This window comes from Schistocerca gregaria, chromosome X (genome assembly GCF_023897955.1).
Source record: "Schistocerca gregaria isolate iqSchGreg1 chromosome X, iqSchGreg1.2, whole genome shotgun sequence".
In the NCBI taxonomy this organism is placed as follows: domain Eukaryota; kingdom Metazoa; phylum Arthropoda; class Insecta; order Orthoptera; family Acrididae; genus Schistocerca; species Schistocerca gregaria.
In genome coordinates this window covers 602,881,766-602,906,570 of record NC_064931.1, presented here as the reverse complement: position 1 = coordinate 602,906,570, position 24,805 = coordinate 602,881,766, and the positions used below count along the sequence as shown (strand labels likewise).

Sequence of the window (24,805 nt, the reverse complement as noted above, 5' to 3'; positions counted from 1 at the left end):
ACATTTGTAAAATCCATCATTAAACTCAAGTGGAAGAACAAAAGATGTTTGATCAAACTCAGAATGTACTTTTGATGTCAGTAGTTTTCATTTCTAAAGTATACTGAAGGAATGCTGTTGTTTCTTCACACTGTGTAGCTTTTTGTGATCATATCACATTTGGAAAGCACTGAGTGAATGGTAGTATTACAGGACTTGCATATGGATAGTATTAATACTGAGGGTGGTCATGTGACAGTTTACAGTGGACAACAGTTCACTTATGAGAACGTAGTAAACCATTGAAAACTTTTAATGGAAACAGGTATGGTAGCCAAAAACAGAAATATGTGGAGTGTCTTGGTAGATGCAACTTCAGTAATAAGCTGCTGATTGCAATAGTTGTATATGCCTTGAAAAGAACTGTGTTCACAGTAGTCACAAACAAAAAGTAGTTTTAAATGAACAGATGACATCATTTAGCCATTGAATAGAACATCAGAAGCACTTCATTTGAATGTTATAGTGGAGAGAATCCCAAGTGTAATTCGTAGGATAAGAAATCATGTTATCAAAACAAAAATTCCTCTTTAGTCTAGTGTAAACTTGTGCAATTGTACTCTACAAGCAATCATTGGATTGGGTTTATGATTCAGGGTAGTTTATCTGAATTAGAGGTCATTGTTGAGGCCAGAGGTGGCACTATGCAGTATTAGCCTGGTGTCTGCTGTGAGTGGTTATTTTTATTTATTTTTATTTTTTTTTATTTTTTGTACATGCTTATGTTTGGTGCCATTTCAATTTTTCTGACCCATTTCCCATTCATTACTAAAGTTGATTCTCCATTCTAAACTATGTATTTATTTCTACTAGGCAAGAAATCCTCACTCCAGTTAAATGTCTGAACAGATAGTCCACGAACACATATGTAAGTGATTAAATTGTAATGCATAACTGTGACTAAAATGTTTCTGAAAGTCAAAATGACATGGCATTTGCCTGGCTATCATTATGTGAAGACTTAGAATGTCATTTTACCTTTTACAGTCCTTGTTACTAAAACTTTTTTGCGTCTTTTTTCTTTATCTGTTATACATGTGAGCTAGCAAAGTACATCCCTTGTTCAAGAGTTTCTTGACTAAATTTTATGTTTATCTGTCCAGTATTTCTACTCGCTGCACAAACTGTTAGCTTAATTTTGTTTTTGTTTATATCTATGAGATGAGGGGCATTCATACAATTGACTCGTACAGGTGGGGAAAAAATAAAGTTAGAAGTCTCAACTTTCCCGTATTTATTAGTTCTTCTCTGCTTGGTATTCCTGCGAGTTTACACATTTTCCTTGCAGTGTACGACCTGTCATATGCCATGGCTGCAAAAGCCCACAATGTCATTGTGGAACAAAGTTTTCTATTGCAGCAATTCCCTCTTAATCACGGCAAAATATTCTCCAGACAATGGTTACTTCTGTTATTAAGGGGACCACACCCTGCCTATCTAACCCATGTTAATTTAGGCAAGTATTTGATCCATTCCTGTAAAAAAAACTATTTGATGCAGGACCTTAATATTCTTACTGTATGTTACATGATGCTAATAGAGTCAACTGTACTAAACTATACTTTATCTATTTTATAGTTTTTAAGAAATACTTTTTAAAATTTATTAACAAAAAATATTGAGTTTTTTCTGCAGAAAATATTTTTTTGTGAACTTCCTAATGGGGGAATATTAATGAATGTAATGTCAGAGGTGGCTTTTATGTTACATAGTCTCTCTGAAAATTTCGTTCATTTATCTATCATAGTTTCTGATATAATGGGGCATATGTACTGAAAATTTTAGTTTGTGGGAGATTGACTTTAAAGAAAAAAACCTTTGAAATTTTTTTACTTACAGTTAATTAAAACTGTCCTGCTGCATATGATGGCCCTTCTTTGGCCTCTAGCAGGTCTTCCAACTTCTTTTTCACCTTCCTGGATGTTTGTCTTGCTTTCTTGACCATATTATATGCTAGCTTTCTTGACCACATTAGATGCAGACCTGTCTGCATTGGCTGTCCTCATTTTATCGCAATGTTGCAGCCCAGTGATCATATTTTCACGAGGATTAATTCCCAGCTTTTTCAGTACCCAACACTTTCCAGTATTACCACAACTGAATGTAACAACAGTGTCATGAACTCCTAGTTTCATTGTATGCTAATGATGGCATCTCCGTATGGCTTAGAGTTCACCACATTGTTGTATGCCTTACTGTGACCATCGCCGAAATATTTGGTGTACCGTACGCCTCTTGTTTCTACAGACTGATGAAATATTTGTTGTACTCCATGAACTTCCATACCACCACTTGTTCCTCTAAAATTAGCCACACAGTTGTTTTCTTTATGTTCATTGACTTTACAACATTTGCAATATTTAGACATTATCTCCACATCTAACACTTTACCGGTGTCTACACTCGTGGCAGTCACTACTCCATTCAGAGAAGTATGTCCTATCCGTCATTTTCTTCCATTGCTTCCCTAGCAGCCAGTTTCATGCTTTCCTCACTGACCTCACATCCAACTTTCTCTAATATTGTAGTCAGTTTTTCAAATTTATTTGGTGGTTGATGTAAGTTCATCACTGAACAAAATGTTCTCCCTGCAGCCCTGCCCTTGCCAATGGATCGTAAGGCATAAACTAATCTAGTATTGATTTCATAAGGGCCACTTCAAGGGATCACAAATTTAGCATTGGAGGGCAGCGTGGAGGGTAAAAATCGTAGAGGGAGACCGAGAGATGAGTACACTAAGCAGATTCAGAAGGATGTAGGTTGCAGTAGGTACTGGGAGATGAAGCAGCTTGCACAGGATAGAGTAGCATGGAGAGCTGCATCAAACCAGTCTCAGGACTGAAGACAACAACAACAACAACAACAAGGGCCACTTGCATCTGGTTTTGAAGAACTCATAAATGAAATCACAGCTGAGCTTTTAATGCAAATTAAATCCAAAGAAATTGCTAGGCCTCTTCTCCCACTGGCACTCTCACAAATTTTCACACTCTGTGACTCACCACACTGTCTACATTGTACAAATTTAGAAATTACATCTGATAATATTCTCAAATTTATAATGATGTTACTACGCCCCATGTCACTTACAGTAAATTCATTGTAACTCCCATGAAGTGGTGAAAGCTTCTTTGATGGTGCACTTGTTGAAGAATTACAATTAGAAACATCATTGCCAGGTGACATAACCTCTTGTACAGAAAGCTTTCTGAAGTTGATTCCTCTAAATTGTCGTTTCTTGAAAATGCCTTTACGTTTTGTCATCTTCAATAAACACAACAAAACACGCGTAAACAAGTACTGCGAACGTAAGTATAACATCTACTCGCAATTACACTTGAACAAAATTAACCGCGTGTTCGAAAGCGTGTTGTTTACAAACAGCAGAAACAAAAGAATACTGTCCGTTGCATTCCAAGGATAGTCAACACACTCAGGAGTAAAAAAAAAAATCCCTAACGTGCAATGTAGGGGATATAAAGATCTAAAATATATATGCAGAAAAATGGACGTGGCACATAAATGCAAGTGGCCAGAAAATGCTCTTTAAATGCTCCCCTTAAAAGAGGAAGTAATCGCTGGGTCCCAGATCCAGAAAATGTGGAAATTAATGTTATCATTTTGTATCTTAGGAGTCACCAAAGAACCTACAACTCTTTGAGCAGCATCATTAGGAGCCACATATCTTTCACTGTCATTTCTTACCTCTTCTGCTTGATCTCGGGCACCAGATTGCTCAGAAGAATTTGGTAATACAGGGCCGCAATATTGGTCTGTCCTTTCTTGCATAGTCTCTGAGGATGACTGCTCAAAAACTGCAAAGGACAGTCAGAAACACATTCCCGGAAAATGACTGCATCTTGCCTTCTTTGGTGGAATGGGTTCTGTGTTTCCATTGTTTACTCCTTTCTTTCATTTTGGTATGGTAATAGTGAATCCAACACATGTCAGTTGTGATCAGATGGCTGAAAAACCCATCACTCTTGTTCTTGCACGTTCTCAACATTCTTGCCCCAGGTGTCATTTGCTGCTTGCTTTGAATCAATGTCAACAAACAAGGGACTCCTGAGGATGCCAATTTTGTCATGTGCAGTGCATCATGCAGTATTTTGTGCATTGGTTCTGTGCTAATACCAATCTCTCTGCCAGTTGTTTGGTAATGCATCTATCAGACAATACCAAAGCTTGCAGTGGTTGGATATTCCTCCATCAGAGACGGTCTGCCATTTCCTGGTTGAGTTTTTCAGATCTGTTTCACCATACTGAAACAACATTTCCCTCTTTTTTCCAATTTCCAAAGGTGCTAGCGCGTGCACGCATGTGCGCACACTCACTCACTCACTCACTCACTCTCTCTCTCTCTCTCTCTCTCTCTCTCTCTCTCTCTCTCTCTCTCACACACACACACACACACACACACACACACACACACACACACACACACACACTAATCACTACAAAACCATGCATCTCAGGAAGAATTCTACAAACAACAGAAAAACAAAATACACTTCCAATGCATATGTGCACATTCAAACACCCTCCCTGTTTTTTGTCAAAGGTATTAACTTCTTGAATTATCCTCGTAAATCATCAGCAAGCACATTTCTGTTTCATTAAACTCCTATCCAAATTCCCATTCACTTTTTGTGACCACTGCTTTGTCACCAGCGAACTTTGTTATGATGTTTCCTCTCTTGGACAAACAACTCCCACATTGAAATAGGCCTTCAGTTCCTCATTATTCTTTCAATAAATTAAACATCTGTGGTGACAAAGAGTACTGCAGTCTGTTTCACTTACAGTGAATGGATTACCCTTCTATCCCTGTAGCTTGCACCACAATGCCTAAGAACCTAAAAGATTCCATTCCATTCCATATTATTAATTACCTTCTCCAAAGCGATGGGTGCAATATAAGATCCATTTCTCCTCCAAATCTTTCTGCTTTTATTGGTTGCAATGCTCAGATAGCTTCTCACGTGCACCTCCTTCTCTTCATACCTACCTGACCCTCTTTTTCTATCCTACTCTGCATAGGTAGGAACATAGTTTACCATTACTTGGATTGATAATAACGAGGGGACCAGCAGAATGAAACAGGCGATTCTTGTGGTGAAATGAAATGGGTGATTCTTTTGGTGACTGACAGTGGAGATTATGAGGTGAATTAATAACCAACATGAGTCTAGAGCATAGTAGAGTCATCTAAGCATTTACCACAATTCAGGGAATAATCCAAATCACAAAACATTAATCTGGCAAGGTCAAAATACTCTGCTGCCCAGTGACGTGTAAGTAAGACTTCAGTGCCTAGCAAGAGATTGGCATCTATTGCTGGGCAGTGGTATATCGGTAAACACTTGTCAGATGGTGGTGTCACCTCATGTAATTGCTGGGGCAGCTGCACCCTGCACAAGCAGGTAGCTGCAGCTGTCTTCTGGAGCTTGAGTCACTCTGATGTGGTCTCTCTGTCAATACTCAGGCTATGTGAGGAATCCCAATCACCCTCAGATACTAAATCCCTCCCCATTTTAATTGGAAAACAGGGTCCAGAGTGATTTGGCTGTTGCCAATTTCATTGAGGGAGGGGAAAATGGGATGTAGGAATGCCTGCCAAAGGCTGGGGTGGAGGGAGCACCGTCTGTGAGCATCCTTGCTGATCGCCGGAGTCTGAGTGCAGCACTGGCCATCATGTGGGGCAGTGAGAACCAGAAGTCATGGAGATCAGACCAATGGATCGGTCTTCATGGTCACCACAAGTTGTTAATGCTCAGTGTCCACTGATGGCAAGGGAAGGGGGCAGCTGATTTGAGCCAAAAGTGGTGTAGGGGCAGGAAGGGGCTCAACCTCCGATTCCCAACACTGGTCATGATCAACTTCCTGCTGATGCCTAACATGAGGCCAGAGGTTCTAGTGGGAGGTTTGGGGGGGGGGGGGGGGGCTGTATGTTACAGTTGAAGACAGAGCCAATTCCAGTGCCAGACCAGCTGCTCCTGGCCAACATCAAACATCTGCCTCCCCCTGTTGCTGATGACACCACCTTGGGTCTACCTGGGGTTCTGGTCGAAAATACAAGCCTAGACAGGGGCACCCACTCAGTAATATGGGCTCAGCTTCCAAATTGAACACGGGATGGAACGGAGTAGTGGTCAGGTGCTCAATGCCATTGCACTGACAAAAATGCTGATGCAGTGAATGGAGTGCTGTTGTCAGAAACCGCAGTGGAAGTGCCCCCCTCCATCACAGATATAATGAAAGGGTGCGGATAGTAGCTTTAATAATAGTTGTAGCCATGTGGGAAGTTAGAGAGGGCATTAACAACAAGCAAGCACATAACTCACCTGAATAGATCAGCGAAATCAACATGTACCCTTTGCCAGGTCTTGTCAGGAAATGGCCAAGGGTTGAAATGCTGCACTGGGGTGGATGGGTTGTGGGCACAGGAATGGCAGTTCCAGGTAGTGCGTTCAGAGGTGACGTCAATCCCAGGCCAAAACATATGATGTTGCACTATTGTCTTCATTCTGCAAATTCCCCGTTGTACAGAGTGGAGGAGCTGCAGTATGCAGGAGAAGAGTGTGGGATGAATTACCACACAGCATTCATCAGTGACGTTAAGCCTGTGCTGTAAGGAAAAATAATTGCACCATTCCAGGTAGGCATCATTAAGCAAATGCTCTGGCCACCCCCTCCATACAGCAGGCAACACTCTGCGGAGGAGCTGATCACAGGCCCATTCTGCCACTACTTATGTGCTGTTATTGGGAATCTGCCAAGGGTGCGTTGCTGGTTTGAATCTAAGACAAAACTCAGTGCCTCATGTGTATCAGATTTGGCATCTGGGTCACATGACAACCAGAAAAGCATGTCTGCATTTTAGTTCTGTGTTGTGAGGCGATAGTGGATCTCATAGGTATAGTTACTGATTAACAGTGCTCACAACAATAAGATAAGAGGTTTGTGATTGGTGATGAGGTCAAAATTTGCACCATAGAGGAACATGTGAAACTTCCGGACACTACTACGATATCCAAACCCACCTCCTCAATTTGCAAATAATTTCTATGTGCCACATTTAATACTTCAGATGTCAATTGAGTGGGCTGTTCTGTGTCGTCAGTGTATTTGTGAAACAGCGCAACACCCACGCCACAGTCCGATGCATCCCATGCCTTGATGGAATGCAGTTAACAAGGGGCCAACCTAAGGCACTTTTTAAGTTGCATGGAAGGCTTGTGGCATGCCTCTGATCTCTCAGATTTAATACCCTTTTTATACAGTTGATTAAGCAGATGGGAAATGTTGGCTACTCTTGGGATAAACTTGGCATAATTACTTGCTTACCAACAAATGGCTGTAGTTCTGTGAGGTTCTTAGTAACCTGTAAGTGAACAGTTGCAGCAACATGATCCTGAATTGGGGTGAGCCCATCTTGGCTTATATATGATGCAAGTACTTGACACTCAACAAAAAGAAACTACATTTGTCGAGGTGACAAGGAAGACCATTGGCCTGGAGCCACTCAGACAACTCGTGCAGGTGCAGCTCCTGCATAGTTCCAGTAACTAGCGATTCGTTTAAATAAACACCACAGTTGGGGATACCTTGAATAATCAACACAGCTGGTAATACCCTGGATGAGTTGCTCAAGATATCTCTGAGATATGGCAGGAGTACTTGCAACCCTGAATGGCAATGTATTATAACAATAAATACCACATGGTGTATTAAGCCCTAACAACTGTTTCATCTGCTCATCTAAAGGAAATTGAAAGTAGACGTCAGTGAGATCTATCTTTGAAAAATATTGGCCCCCAACAAATTTAGCCAACTGTTTCTCCTGTTGAGGAAGTGAACACAAATCAACATTTGCTTGAGCTTCAACAATACACTTACAGTCACCACAAATATGAAGTAATCCATAAGGTCTCTGAACCATGACCGTATATGTAGCCCATTGGCTAGATGATGCTAGTAACAGAGCACCCACATTTTCCAACCTATCTAGTTCTGCTTTAACTTGCTCGCACACAGTGAGAGGCATGGGAGAAGCCCCACAGAACTTGGGCATTGCCGATTGCTTTAAGGAAATGTGGTCCTGGAACCTTGTTGCTCGACTTAATGTAGATCCAGACAGCTGCCTAACTTGCACACAACACAAGTTTCATGAATGGGATCACAGGTGAAACCAAATTTACCTGGTCCTGAGTTTGAAAACCAAACAGTGCAAAATCATCTAAACCAAAAATGTTAGTTGTTGTCAAAGAATTGACTTACTTAACTTGAATGATGATTTAATCACACAATCGAATCAACTGGCTGTTGTATGTCATCACTTTACTCTACGGAGACTGCAGTTGTGGGGAGCCAGTGCACCAGGATATGTCCTCATTAATCAGAGACATGACAACGCCTGTGTCCAACTGGGTATCCACTGCCATCCTATGAATGGCCAAAATTGTTGATGCATGCTGGCTAAAGCAGACAGTTGTGAGGTGCCCTGGTTAGCAACACGTGAAACAGATTACATCACGGAAAGGGCAGAAGGGGACAGTGATGCCATTGATGCTGTGGCTACAAGCTGGACATGATTTGACGGCATGAACATTTTTGGGGTCTGTCAACAACGATGGGGAGGAAAACATTGACTTAGCCTGCACTCACTTGGGGCTCTGCCGACAGTGAACAGAACACTTTTGTTTGTGCACATTTACCGATGGTGAGGGCGATGAATTGATAACTGCTGAACCCTGTGTTGCTAAACTGCCAGACAAACAGATTCTCAATAAATTGCGTGACTGCACTGATTGGAAGGCATCAGTTGATCATGAAGCACAATGGTAACTAAGACTACTAGCAGTATCGACACCCACTGAATTGTGAAACAGAGATTGTGCTGATGCAGTTACTTCATGAGCTTTGGCAATTGTTAACACATCACTCAAGTAAACATGATCCTAGCCACAGTGACGTGAGTATGGTGGCCAGAACACTCATTCAGCAAACCACAAACTTCAGAAAAATTACTACGATCAGAGTGTGGGCAGAATTTTTGCACCACTTCATACAGTTTACTTCTAGAAGACAGAAAGTTTGAACACTGACACCCAGGGTCAGTTATTTGACCGATCCTGCAGTGAAGAGTAAGACAACGTAAATAGACCCTAGTAATTCCCTTTTGCCTCACTGAAATAAAGTGAAGGGCAGAATGAAAGGTGAGTGCACTACAGCCGCCAACTGCTGTTGGTTTTGCAGAATCTGTAACAGCTATGTCTGCTGCTGCTGATGGTGAAGTTCTCATTGCCTGTTTTGTTGTTACTCTTTGCTCCAGTTGCTGCTGCTGTTGTTGCAGTTGCTGCTGCCACAACTTGAGAAAGGACCCAAGCCACACTGGGATAGTAGTGTGGTCAGAAACTTCTTGACACCAATTTTCTATCCTACTCTGCATAGGTAGAAACAGAGTTTGTTATTACTCACACTGGTGCTAATGAGGAGACTGGTGGAATGAAATGGCGATTCTGGAAGTGACAGACTGCGGGAATTATGAGGTGAACTAATAACAAACCCAAGTGTGAAGCATAGCCAAGCTGTCCAAGCTTGTACCACAACCTTGGGAAATGTCCAAATCACAAAGCATTAATCAGGCAAGGTCAAAACACTCTGCTATCCAGGTGGTCATATGTAAGACTTCAGTGACTTTTGAGAGGCTGGCTGCAATTGCCGGTTGGCAGTATATCGGTAAACACAGAGGGCAGTGCCAGTTCGGATGTTTGTCGTGGCAGCTGTGAACCATGCGGATGCGAGCTGCAGCTGTCACCTGGAGCCTGAGTATCTCGTGACATATTCTCTCTATCGATAATCGGGGTAGGTGGGGAATCCGAATCACCCATGGATATTAAACCTCTCCTAGTCTGCTTTCAGTTTCCTCTTTCAGTCTTCAATAAAATACGCTTGTGAGTATTTTTGGCACATTTAGTACAAAGCTGATTGTATGATAACTTTCACTGTCTTGTTTTCTTCAGAAGCATAATAATTACATTCCTTTCAAAATGTGATGAAAATCTCCAGTTTCATATAATTAATTCACTAGCATATGCAATAATTTGCACATGCTATTGGAGGGAGTAATGATAGAGAAATAGTCTGGAAGTGGTTCGGTGCACCCTCTGCCAAACATATAGTATGAACTGGATTGTAGATTCTCTGCTCTGCTTGTGCCTGTATGTGTTCCGTTGATATTCCATCAATATGTGGACATTTCTTCCCTCTGAGTGTGTGCCAAGCTTTTTGAAATGCATATATACAAATTGACTCTCTTCAATCGTATATTATTCATGTATACAAATTGACCCTCTCCTGTCATATTTTACAAGTATTTCAGGTTTTTCCTTAACAACTATAAAATTTCTCCAAGTATTGTTTCTGTCATCTTGCCATGGATGTATATGTAGGTTTTGTGCTACCATTACCCAGTTATCTTTCCTGTCTGTAAGCACTGTGCTCTCTGAAGTGGTTACTGATTGGTCTCTGCAAAACATCTACATAACCTGATTTCAATATTGTATCTATCTCATGACATCTATTTTCCATATAGTTTCCTTTAGCTTTTCTATATTTCTGGTTAATTTCATTTCTGAGTGATCCGTATTAGTGCTGTTCCCTGTCAATATTTTTATATTTTCATTCTTTTCTTTTAAATTCCAGTATCTTGTCTGTTACCCATGGCTACCTCATTCCTGTCATTGTCAATTTTAGTACCTCTTTGCTTCATTTACTAACTGCATTTTAAGGCAGTCCCATCAGTTTTTCACACTATGAAGAGTCATCATTTCTTTCCTCACACATTCTTTCAAGGCAGTCTTTTAATTTTTGATGCATTTAGCTTTAGGTGCCAATGTTTCAGACACTTAATATTTAACTTATTAAATTTCAACTGGTATTTGACTAGGACTAGTTTATGTACAATATCAGTGCCAGAACGTAGGCAATTTTTGTAGTCCTTAAATTGACTCCTGACTTTTTGTTTTAGAAAAATATTGTCAAACTGATTCTTTGATCACATGGCATTTTCCATGTATACTTTCTACTCAAAAAGTGTATTTGAAATAACTAACTCATTTCCAGCACAGAATTTTACTAATATTTCTCCCACATCAATACACTTGCTGATGCAACTCTCTCCCATTATTTCATATTCTGTACCTCCGCAAATGAATGCATTTCAGTCTCCGATTATGATTAAATTCGTATCACCTTTACCATAGTGTATTATTTCATTAATATTATACACTTTAATCTCACTGTCATTTGCATCTCTGACTGACCTATATATTTGTTTGATTGCAGATATTGTAATCCAATTTCACCATCAAACACGCTTCCAATTTGGTGCAAATAATACATTCCTCTGTTACTGATTTCCATAATCATTACTATTCCTAGTCTTGTTCTACCATTATCTGTCCCAGTGAGACCAATTCTATGAATGTGATCCTTATTCCAAAAATCCCCTTATTATATCAATCACATCTTATCAATTCCCTAAGTATCTGTATGCATCCTTTATATCTCTGCCTTTAGATTTTCTAATTTCCCACACTACCATAGAATTTAATATTCTATGTTCTCACACTCATTGAAATTCTCTCTCACACTGTTATATATCTTTAGTAGTCTCTGACCATAGATGTGAACTGGCAGACTATTTTACTACTGGAATATTGTAACTAGGACGACACAATCGTGAGACATTTAGTAGAGACATGCATGTACCGGGAAAAGATAATGTAAATGTTTCCTATTACTTTTCATGTCGCATTAGTGCAGACTTGAAAGTAGTCTTGACCACATTTGCAGGTAGTGACCACAGCTGCCATACAAATCTCTTTGATTTCTGTCAGCTACTGGAGGAAATTCTACCTTCCTCCAGGACGAAGTCTCTCTATGTACCAACCCCAACAGAGGAAGATATTTTCTCTGCTGTATGAGTTGTATTGGTGATCTGATCTTTTTTCCCTCATTCACCGTAACTGTAGCAAGAGACAACTAGAAGGTACTACTAGCTGGGTCAGTTAGCCTAAGGTATTTTTAAAGTGGTATTACTCCCATTTATTCTAGATTATAACTGACAGAGCCAGACCTCTTAAAAGAAAGGTATGTTTAGTGAGTTTCTGTTTCTATTATGGCACATAAAAGTGTCATTTATGTCACCATAGTTAATGCCAGAAACAAATTGATTGTGTTTGGTTTTGAATGTTTGAATAAACTCAGAACAAGCATCAGATGTAGTCAACAACCATTACTATAATGGTGCTTGAGTGTGATTAGTTTCAAACTTGCTTTAAGCTCTCTGTGAGGGTGTAGTAGCCAAGTATGATTTATTTCATTTAGTTTTGTCACATGAAACCTGTCTTTTCTTTATTGTGAAGTTAGTGGGATTTTTTTTTTCTTGCTTCAACATCATAAACATTTACAGATTTGAAAAGTAGTGGCTATTTCTGTCTCCCAATTTAACATGCATGACACATTTCAGACAGAAAGACGTAACTCCAAAATGATGATTTAAAAGGTAAAAGCTACTAAAAAAGGAATGAATATTTCATACAGCAATGAGCTGTATGGTGTTATTGACCTTCCTAACATATGAAAATCTTGTTCCAGACCGAGAATAGATTATGGATTGTTAAAAAATTTAAAAAATGGCTCGAAGAGTTATTGTTAATCAGATTGTCACAAATAATGTAAAAGGAATTCAGCTAAGTCCAGGTACTTTGCACTCATTTCGAGATTTTACTTGCTTTCCAGTTCTGCAGAGAGAGATTTCTGAATCCTTATAGAAGGTAATAATGGCCATATAGAATCAGGAACAGAAAGCTGACTGAAGTCAGGAGCAAATAGTGGTGAAATTCTAAATACAGAGTGGTATATATATTGTGAATGTAGACTCGTGACCAATCTTGGCAATGTACACTGATCAGCCAGAACATTATGACCACCGATCTATTATCAGTATAAACCTGTCCAGGTGAAAGCAGCATCACTTGGTGAGGAATGACTGCTAGTCGGACACATGCACAGTACATGTAGTATCAGTGAGCTTGTAATATCTGTGTGTAGAATGGGGAAGGCATGCGATCTATCTGAGTTAGATCGAGGTCAGATTGTGATGACCCAGAGGCTTGGCATGAGCATTTTGGAAACTGCATTACTTGTGAGGTGTTCGATAAGTGCTGTGGTGAGTGCCTTCAACACGTGGCAAAATCAAAGTGAAACCACATCCAGACGTTGTGGGGTTGGGCAGCCACCCTTCATTACAGATATCGGATATCGTAGGCTGGACAGGCTAGTAAAACAGGGCAGGGGGAGAACTACTGGCCAGTGTACAAATGTGTCTGAACACACATTTCACTGAACACTCTCAATCATGGCCCTCCACAGCCGACTACCCATGCATGTGCCAATGTTAACACCATGACAACAGCAACCATAACTGAAATAGGCATGTGACCACCGGCACTGGATTTTGGTGCAGTGGCAGAGCATTGCATGATCTGACGATTCTCTATACCTTCTTCATCATGCTGATGGAAGGGCATGAATCTGTTTTCTTCTAGGGGAACGTCTCCTTGACACCTGTCCTGTCCTATGGGGCGGAGACCAGCTGGCAGCAACTCTGTTATGCTCTGGGGAGCGTTCATGTGGGCATTCGTGGGTGTAGTGGAGCTTCTGCAAGGCACCATGACAGCAAAGAAGTATTGTACATTGGTTGCAGACCACATACTCCCCTCCATGATGATCATGTGTCCTGATGGCAGTGGCATTTTTCAACAAGATAATGTGCCATGTCACAAGGCCAGGAGTGTTATGGAGTGGTTCGAGGAACGTAGTGGCGAGATACAGTTGATGTGCTGAGCCCCCAACTTGCCAAATCTGTACCCAATCAAACAATGTGATTAATGTAGCATCAGAGCTTATCCCTTTTCCTCCTCCCCCACCTGGAATTTATGGGAATAAGGTGACTTGTGTGTGAAGATGTAGTGTCAGCTTCCTTCAGAGACCTACCAAGGCCTCATTGCTTTCAGGCCAAACATGTCGCCACTGTTATCCGTGCCAAAGGTGGACATACTGGCTATTAGGCAGGTGTCCATAATGTTGTCGCTGATTAGTGTATTTATTACTGTAAAGAAGTAGATAATGTTTAGTGATGCTATGACAGAATCTGAATGTGAAATAATCTGGGTGAAGGTAAGCATTAAAGGTGGGTCAAATGTGTTAATTAGATGCCCAGCTGACCTGACAAAAAATTTTGGGATATTTTGGATGTACATGAGTCATTAGAGGGAACAAAATCATTTATTCAGATGCTCAGTGACCATACTGACACTGAAATGAAAGATGACAGGGAGAAGACCAAAATGTGAATTTATTTTCAGAAATAGTTTCACCATGGAAGATTATAAAATAGTTCTTGTGTTTAACAACTGCACGGTGCTGTAATGGCATATGTAGGGTGGCCAGAAGCAGTCTGGAAAGCTTGTAAGGGTGTTGCAGAGTAGGTTGTGCAGAGAATTAATTGTTAATAAAAAAACTTGATATGTTTCTGAGCTAATCACAATTGAAATTAGCCAATCAGACCATTGTGCACCCAGATTCAAGTGGCCCACCGACAGTGTTGCTAAATGTAAGTTTGGTTTCTTAAAACCAATCAGGAGAACTATACAAAAATTGGACATGGGACGGTATTGTCGATCAAACACAAGCCAAAGGCTGAGTAGTCTTGTGCGCTATCATCTACACTATGAGAACAACTGACACCAATTATAACTGATGGGCTGCTTAAATTTGTGTGTGCAATGGCCTGATTGGTTGACTTCAGTGCTAATTAACTAGGAAACTGAATAATGTATTGAATTTTTTTAAAGCAGTTATTTCTCATCACAACTTACCCTGCAACACCCTTACAAGCATATCAGACTGTTTGTGTCCATTCTTTATTGAGATAAGTTATTGCAGAATAGAAAGTCAACTGAAATCGCTCAACAGTGGCAAGTCACCTAAACTAAATGAGAAATCTCTGAGGTTATACAGAGATTGTGTGAAATGGCTTGTTCCCATTTGAGCAGGAGTTAATCGTAGATTGTTGGAGCAATGGCAGCTACTGAGTGATTTGAAAAAATGTGAGGGTCATTTCTGTTTTCAAAGAAGACTGTTGGACACGTGCTCATAATTATATGCTTTTATGTCAATGTAGCAGAATTTTAAAACATGTTTTATACCTGCACATATCACATTTTCGAAGAATGAAAATCTCTCTATAAAAATCAACATAGGTCCCATAAGCAGAGATCATGAAAAACTCAGATTTCCTTGTTTGTTCATAAAATCCAGAGCACTCTAGACAAAGAAGCACTGGTTGAGGCCATGTTCCTTGACTCCTGGAGAACATTCTGTCCAGTTACTTACTATCATTTAGTGAACAATATATGAGCTTACTGAGTATCAGACCAGATTTGTGACTGGAGTCAGTACTTCGTAGCAGATATAACTCAACCCATTATCAACAGGATGAAATTGATGGATGTAAAGTTAATTTCGAGAGTATCCCAAGGGAATGTTATTGGACTGTTACTGTTAACAATATCCACAATGATCTTGTGGATAACATTGGAAGCTCTAGGACACTGTTTACAGATCATGATATACGTATGAAGCTTGCAGTGCTAGATGGATATGTTGAAATGCAGAGAATTGATAATTGGTGCAGAGGCTTGCTGTTAACCCTGGACATAAATAAATGTAACATATTGCACATAAATAGACAAAGAGATTCATTATTGTGCAACTACATTAATGGTGATAAGCAATTGGAAACAGCAACTACTGTAAGATACTTTGTACTCACCTTTTTGAGCTATCTGTAGGGAAATGATCACATAAAACTACATTTAGGAATTGCAGATGCCAGACTGAGGTTCAGTATTAACATTTTGTGTGTCATGCCCTTAATATTAGGTTGTCTTTCATCTTGGAAAGAATGCCATGCACGTAATATTACTGGCACAATATCTTCGTGAGGACTGTCATGCCTGCGATGGTACAGGCAGTCCTCACTAAGGTGATGTGTTCTTAATATTTCGAACATGGCATTCTTTCCAACATGGAAGACAACATAATATATCAGGCATGACACTCGAAATGTTAAGGAAATGTAATTCATCCACACCATAAGTGGCTTAAAAACCTCTTGTAAGACAGTTTCTTGATTATTGCCAAACATTCCAAGAAGAGTTGGACAACATGTGACTTCCTTCCACATATGTTTTGTGAAATAAATGACAAAAAGTTGGAGAAATTTAATCTTGTACAGAGCTTTATCAATAGCAGTTCTTGCCACATACTTTTTGCAAATGGAACAGATAAAGAGGGAATCAATAGTGGTACCAGAAGTACTCTCTGCCACACACTGCGCTGTGACTTGTGGAGTGTAAATATACATATAGATTTTCTTTCAACTTAAAAACACAGAAACAATAATGCTGTCTTCTTCAGTAGAATAATTGTGTGGAAACAAAAGTAGACTTTGAGCCTTCATTTTATTGTTGCCCATTTCATATCCAGTTCATTGCAACTGAACATCCAGTGGTGCTCCATTGACTGGTTTGTCATATCTGTGTGACTTCTTAGAGGTCTTCTGCAGGTGCAGAGATAAAATTTGTCTCTCAATTTCATTTGAAGATGACTTGTACAACTTTCCTGCACAGTAACAACTATTTGTTGACCATTGTTTGCCTTCATTTTAGTCAGCACTGCAGCTATTTCTGCTATCTGGTACTGTTATCAAACAGTTTTGAATCTTTCTGTCATTCAATATCAGTGGAAGTTGAATAATACATTTAAATTCATGTGAAACATCTACTATGCCTTCTTTACTAAACATGAATATTTAGAAATGATTATGCAGGTAATACGTAATACCCCTCTTTAACAATCTTTACACTCATTACAGTGATGATAACTATGTGGTCACAGATTACTACATCCACACTACAGCATTTAAGTGGTCAACTCTTGTAATTGCCAAGAATATGTAAGGTGCTGACATCTCCTGTAAATTACATAGTAGTTCAGTTCGCCACATTAGTGCACTTAATCTTTGGCTTTGTAAGGAAAATCAGAAATCCCCCAAAGAATAGTAGGTACAACTTACCCCAGTAATTGACATGATCGGCAGTCTCAAGCCTCTCCCACTACTTTAACTATTGAAGCTGGCAGCCAATATAAGCACCCACATATAGATCTAGCAAGAATTTTTGGCCAGATTGGGCTCTAAATGCAGAAGAAAAATAAGGGATGAGGCACCTGTATGCCATTTTCATTGTGTGTCAGTCTTATTGAACACTTGTAGGGGCTTCAACATACAATCCATCCTGTCACACAATGTATTCCACAGCTCCATGTTGGAGTTAAATACCATGTTCACTGAGTTTTTGACCATGCCAGAGGACTACTGATGTCATATTGTAACACTGCTGCTGTGAAGAAGACAATGGCTTTGTGGAATGGATGGGTACAGTGATTGGTCACTGATTGTAATACAGAAACAACATGGAGTTCATAATTGAATGAGTATAATTTACACAGAGCTGATCACTACGCCATATAATAAAACTGCAGTCTATTGCAGAATGGATACATATAACTTGTGTATAATGTCCAGAGGAAATGGATACAATTGATCATGCAGTGCAGCACTAATAGCAGTGAAGTCTTTCGTAATTGCAGTTTTGATCGAAGTATTCTCAGTTCACTTATGGTGTCAAATTCTGAGAAAATTTCAAGTTCTCAACATTTCTGTTTGTCTGTCTTCCAACATAGGCAATCAAATTCAGCAGTTATAAAATGTCCAAGTCAAATGATTGAGTGGGTCAGGGGAGGTATGGAGTTTATGTATATGTTATGTCTGTCTGCTTCAGAACAGAACCAGCAATCTGAACTGCACTGTTGTTTACACACCTCTTGCACTCACACTATACTCTCCACAGCCCCTCCTTCCTCTGTTATGTCTCTTCATCTCAAACCACTCTGCCACATCATTGTACACTGTGCACAACTCCTGCCTACAGCCAGAACTATCTCACTGTTGTCACATTCTTTTTATGTGTGTATAGTGCCCAGCTCTCCCAGCTGTTAACCATCTTTCTCCAACCCTCAGTCTCAGTTCCCACTCTTGTTTATGTACCTGTCGAAGACTTGACATACAGATTGTGTGGTGATTTGTTGCTTTTACTCCCCCCGTTATTTATACTCCACCAAGGACTTTCTATTACCATATTCAGTAAATCATCAGTGCTAGAGAACAGCAGGTATACCATAGGTGTACTTTAGCACTAAAGTGTCTTCATCTATAACAGCTAGATGAAATGTTCTCATTCTGATAATGAAAGACTGTAGTTTTAGGAAAAAATAAGCTTATTTTTGACAAAATCACTGTTTAGGTCAGGCATATGGATGGATGTACTGGGGATGGTTCAAATGGCTCTGAGCATTATGAGACTTAACATCTGAGGTCAACAGTCCCCTAGAACTTAGAACTACTTAAATCTAACTAACCTAAGGACATCACACACATCCATGCCTGAGGCAGGATTCGAACCTGCGACCGTAGCGGTCGCGTGGTTCCAGACTGTGGCGCCTAGAACCGCTCGGCCACCCTGGCCGGCTACTGGGGATGTTCTATGCTGGATTTAAAAGAATAAGAAAAGACTTAACAAATTTATACATAATGGAAGGTGTGTAGATGACATCATAAAATATGCTGGAGCAACAAAGATGTCATGCATCCACTCCATCCCCCCCCCCCCCCCCGAAAGGGGTTTACAATTCTCTTTCCCTTTAATGAATATGTGTGTGGCACTGTACAGTGGCATTACTCCTTCCTGTCTTGTGCTGTGCTGCTCTCTGAATTGGTTTTTAGGACAGGTGCCTTGTTGACAACTTGGCCTTTGTTTCAGACAATGAACATGGTTACTCACTTCCCTCCCCCTCTCCCTACTCAGACTTTCTTTTTCTCACTCATTTTGGCTAATTCATGTTTGATTCCCAATTTCAGGTTTGTTAACCTTAATTCTTTCAAAATTTTTGCTTTAGTACAGGCCATGCGACTAGCATTACCCAATGTAGTCCGTGTGTGTGTGTGTGTGTGTGTGTGTGTGTGTGTGTGTGTGTGTGTGTACGTCGGTCCGCCCGTCTGTCTGTCTGTCCGTCCGTCTGTCCGTCCGTCCGTCTGTCCGTCCGTCCCATGCACACGCTATATATGTTAGCGAGACCTTTTTAATGCCAAAACTGAAGAAAATATTGAGGACGTAACATCTATTAGTGAAGTTTCAAGCAGGTCTATCCTGTCTAAAATAGTAAGCTCTGCTCGGCCATAGGTATTGTCTTCTGTTGAAAGCTTGATGACTTTTCCATCACAATCTCACGTCACGGGAGCTTCAATGTGGGCCATGGTATAATTTTCCATTGTGACCACACACTGCAGACAAATAAAGCAATGCAGGTGAACCAGGGACAATGGGAGTGTCCATTTTGTTGTCATATCCAGTGGGGGGCCAAAAGATTATACGGGATGTAGTTGCGTTTATTTTGGCATTCAAAGATGATGTACCTAAAACGTGAAAGAAGATCTTTATGCTCCACCCCCAATAGAATGTTTTAAATGTTAGCATTTTTGAGCACACGTCTTCGTGCTGCACATGTGACTCCCTATCACCAGTGAGCCCCCTTCACCAATATGTATTAAATGCAGACAGCAACATTTCTCTCAGTCTTAGAGCTCATCAAATTACTCCGATTGAAACAAGGAGTGGAGCTCTCTGTTGATACACAGTATTATTAACTGTAATGGAAATGACAGGTGGAGCATTAAGTTATAACACGTCATATGATTGCAATAAAAATGTCAAAATATTTGTCAAGTCATTAAAGAGTCAGTGTTTTTAGGCTCATAACAATTTCTAATAGTAAACAATGTTTTGTTTGTTTCAGACTGATTTCAGTGGACGTGTTGTAAATAATGATCATTTTTTGTACTGGGGTGAAGTTACCAAATGTTCTGAAGAAAGTATCGATTTCCTCTTTCAAGTGATTGAACAAACAGAATTTATAGATGACGCATCTTTTCAGCCTTTCAAAGGTTGTGCATTATTTTATGCATGTTTTATTTTGCATATATTTACTCAGTTGCTCTTTCCCCATTGTAAATAAAAATTGTGCTTGTGATGCAGTTATAGTGTAGAACTGTGCGGAAATTTATAATTAGTGCACTTAGTATTTATTTTTGGTAATTTTGTTTATGATAATTGTATGACATACAAATGACAGTTTATTTTAAAGATAAAACTAATTTATTCATAGAATCTCATAGGACAGGGTGAAGGAAACAATGAATTCAATGTGCATTTATCATAAAAATTACTGAGAGTAATCCTTAATATTAAACAACGGAAAATCCAGTATGGAATGTAACAATACCAGAGAAGGAAAGTTGCTACTCACCATATAGCGGAGATGCTGAGTCGCAGTAGGCACAACAAAAAGATTCACACAATTATAGCTTTCGGCCATTAAGGCCTTTGTCAGCAGTAGACACACATACACACACGTGCGCACACACACTCATGCAAATGCAACTTGCACACACGTCTGCAGTCCCTGAGAACTGAAACCACACCACTGAAGTGTGGTTTCAGTTCTCTGGGACTGCAGGTGTGTGTGTGTGTGTGTGTGTGTGTGTGTGTGTGTGTACTGCTGACAAAGGCCTTAATGGCCAAAAGCTATAATTGTGTGAATCTTTTTGTTGTGCCTATCGCAACTCAGCATCTTCACTATATGGTGAGAAGCAACTTTCCTTCTCTGGTATTGTTACCTTCTTGATATTATGTTCCTCTACTCCCATTTCCTGTTATTTTCAAAATTTTAAGCATTAGTTTTAATTTACATCCATCCTTTGTATTCAAAGTTCGTTGCTTTGTAGTTAAAGTTTGTTGCTCAGGACATCAGACATTCATAAGATGTCTTTGTTAGTTAGTTCTGGTTTTTCTTTTTTCCAGGAAGTAAAATGGAGCCGTATGTAAAGAGATGTAGTGCAACAAAACTGACTTCTGCCGAAAAACTGATGTACATATGCAAGAATCAATTAGGTAATGGCTTTTTGAATGAAAGTGTACTCATTTCATGTGTTATCTGGATGTCACATATGTATTATAGCAAGTATTTATTTTTCCTTCCTTACAGGCATTGAAAAAGAATATGAACAAAAAGTATTACCAGATGGTAAAATAAGTATTGACGGTTTCCTGTGTTTGTATGATGTGAGTGTTGTACCGGGTAGGACAATTGAGAAACAAACAGAAATAGTTACAGCAATTTTAAACAATTTGATAAAAACGAAGAAACCTATTGTGCTTGTTACAACTAAAAATGATGATGCCAATGAAACATATGTAAAGGAAGCAGAACGACTTGTAGCCAGAAAAGAATACAAAGGTGCAATTCCTTTAGTGGAAACATCTGCCCATGAAAATATCAATGTAGATTTAGCATTTATTGTCTTAGCTCAGTTAATTGACAGGACCAAAGGAAGAACAAAAATTTTGCCATATGTAGAGGCAGCTAGAATTAGGAAAGAAATTCTTGAACAGTGCACGGAAGCATATCAGCGTTTAATACGTTTACACGTTAATGATTATAGAGCAGTTTGGAGCTATACTTCAAAAAAGCTTGCACAGCAAGAAGACTTTATTCGTTTTGTTGAGCTGTTTGGTTTGGATTGTTCCCAACGACTTTTTCGGCGATACGTGAAAAAGCTGAAAGATGAACATTTAGCAAAGAGAGTCCAGGGCTATATGGACATGCTTCCTGAAATTTTGCAAGAAATGGTTCCTGATATTTCTTCTCTTCGAGACAGGTATGTACTGAGTACATCATTTGTGTATTTTAATTTCTTCAAATGGTTATTCCCCCCACCCTCTTCCTGTCCCCTTGGGGTCATCATGATTGAAGCTCGTATGTTATATTTCCAAAATTGTCAGAACACAAGAAGTCACTTTAACACTTTACATTGTAATACACAAATTTATATTATTATTTGTTGTCCTAACTTCATATGAATTTGGAAAATATTGTATTTAAGTCCATTTTTTGTTTAGTTAGTTACTTCTTTAAAAGACAGAATGCCAAAACCTGTGCTCTTCTGAAACACATTACTTTAACAAACATTATATAATGGTAAGAAATTCCTTCGATAACCAATATTGTGTTACAAGAAACATTTCTGGATTTATATTTGTATTTATATTTGTATTGTATATTGTATTTAAGTCCATTTTTTGTTTAGTTAGTTACTTCTTTAAAAGACAGAATGCCAAAACCTGTGCTCTTCTGAAACACATTACTTTAACAAACATTATATAATGGTAAGAAATTCCTTCGATAACCAATATTGTGTTACAAGAAACATTTCTGGATTTAGGTCTGACTGAGTGAGATTTGTAACATTTTTCATGTATATTGAAGAATTGTGTAGAGATGAAAACCCATAAATATACACGAGATTGTGACAATGGACTCATATCTGTGAAGTAATCATCTTTATTTTTAATATCGTGGAGCGGTGTGGGGGCTGATTGATCATCTCAAACAATTACATAAATCTGTAGCACAACATTGTAGATGCTAGAATTTATATGAAATCATGAATCATCTTGCGATTGCATGAATGAATATCTTTGGACTTGTAACAACAGATGACTGTACTCAATATCACACTATGTGATCTCCAGTTTTTCTGTGTTGTGAGTCAGCTCTTCCTGTCTGCTGAAGTAGCTGAGCCCAAGAATTTATTCTGAATGCGAGGGAACTTGGCCAAAAACCAACACTCGGTGCATGAAACTGATTTCATTCAAACCAACCACAATAAACACTGTGCTTCCATGTGAAATTAATTCTCACTATTTGCCTTCTTGGTTTTACTGGAGTTAACAGCTACATTCCAGGTTATTTGTTTATGAACAAATGCATATCTGCCTCACACAGTTCTGCTCTTTTGTGCTGATATATGCCTGGTTGAGAGCTTGTGATAATCAGGGACAGGTAATAGCTTGATGAATAGTGTAATAGTGCTGTAATCGGATAACCTACTGTCTTGTAGCACATTTCTTTTTATGTGCTACAAGTTTCCTGCAATGTCCAGTGACATTTTATGATGTGTAGATGGATACAGAAGTAATAGAAACTTCTTAACAAACACTGTCAGTAGAGCATTGAACCATGTTACAAATGTTGCACAGCTGCAATACATCATAGGATGGATGCCCACAATTTGTTAACTATTTCCACAGCAATTGTTCTATTTGCTATACCTAGTTCAGTACACAGTACTTAGTTATGTCAGTAATGGTAGAGAAGGCTCATTGTACAAAATAAACCACAGATGCTTCATATTGTCCACAGAAAGTAACAAAGTGGGACACTGAGTGCTATGGAAATTCATAAAATAATCCTTGAATAATGCTGAAGGTGTCTGTGGCACAAATGCCATCATGAAAATGAGCATAATTGTTTCTGATGTACAAGCTAGTTTTGATGTGTGCCATATATAAGCCCAACATGTTATTAAAAACAAAGTGAAGAATGACTGGACCATACTACTCTCTTCCAATCATCATTAGCTCATGATGTGTGGTGTTATCATCATTTTTGTCGAGCTATTTTGTTCTCGGTGGTGGTCATTAGTCTGGAGATGGCCACTTGCTCACATGTGTTCATTTTGTGTAAATTATTTTGCACTGTGATTACAAAAACAGGTTGTTTGAGATGCACTTAGACAGAAAGCAGAAGTGATTAGAAGTACACATAATCGGAGTGAGAGTGGTGTTCACTGAAGTTAATTAGAAAGTCCAAGAGAATCCTTTAATCAGAGCCTAATCATAAAAAATTATCAGAATATAGAATCACTACTATACACTGCTGAGGCTTCAACTGACTCCGTTCTTAGGCTGGCTCTGTTGTGGTGTCTTCTTGACGGTGATGCTGTGTGCATGTACTGTCAGGAAATGTGGCTTCAAGGGCTTCAAGACGGCCAAAGATTGTTAAGACCATCACATGGTTTACTGGCAACCTCGGGATGCATTCTGCTTTGTGTGGTATCAATATTATATGAAACCACATTCCTCCACCCTCAAAACTCCTCGCCATCACTGTATGTTGGTACTGGCAGAAATTACGGCATGGAGATCTCGGCACAGGTGCCAATTGATTTGCAGTGGATAACACTAAGAGTCACTACATAGCTTGGGAAAAATTAAATTGATATCCATTGACAGGGACTTCTGAAAACGTGCAAAGTGCTTGCTGGGCTTGAACTTTTTGCAAAAAGACCACGTAAACATGATAGAGCTTGCCATAATGATCACACTAGTGTCCCAGCAAGGACGTGCCTGCCAGTGGTGAGCTGTGAAACACTGAGGGCAAGATTTAACATCACTAGTTTGCTTCCTAGCACACTGATTCGTTTACATTTCAGCCCAGGCTGAGACACCGAGCTCCATGGCTGATGGGCTACAGGCACAACCTGTTTACTACTACTCTGTATTGCACAAGTAGGAACAGAATGAATACGGCTCTGTCATGTGAGTCCTGATGCTATGTTAATTCCAAAACCTGTTGCACATGAGGGTAGGGATACTTGAGAATTTGCATATGCAAG

At 39.4% G+C, this 24,805-nt stretch overlaps 1 protein-coding gene across 6 annotated transcripts in view; it reads left to right on the top strand.

Moving 5' to 3' along the window:
* Positions 1-24,805, top strand: part of LOC126297586 (rho GTPase-activating protein 190) — a 296,415-nt gene that overhangs the window by 33,723 nt on the left and 237,887 nt on the right. For all 6 annotated transcript variants that reach the window (XM_049988556.1, XM_049988559.1, XM_049988558.1 and 3 more), the window contains exons 3-5: positions 20,086-20,233; positions 21,150-21,239; positions 21,334-22,006. In XM_049988556.1, coding sequence (XP_049844513.1) covers positions 20,086-20,233; positions 21,150-21,239; positions 21,334-22,006 — 911 coding nt within the window. The remainder of the gene's footprint in view (positions 1-20,085; positions 20,234-21,149; positions 21,240-21,333; positions 22,007-24,805) is intronic.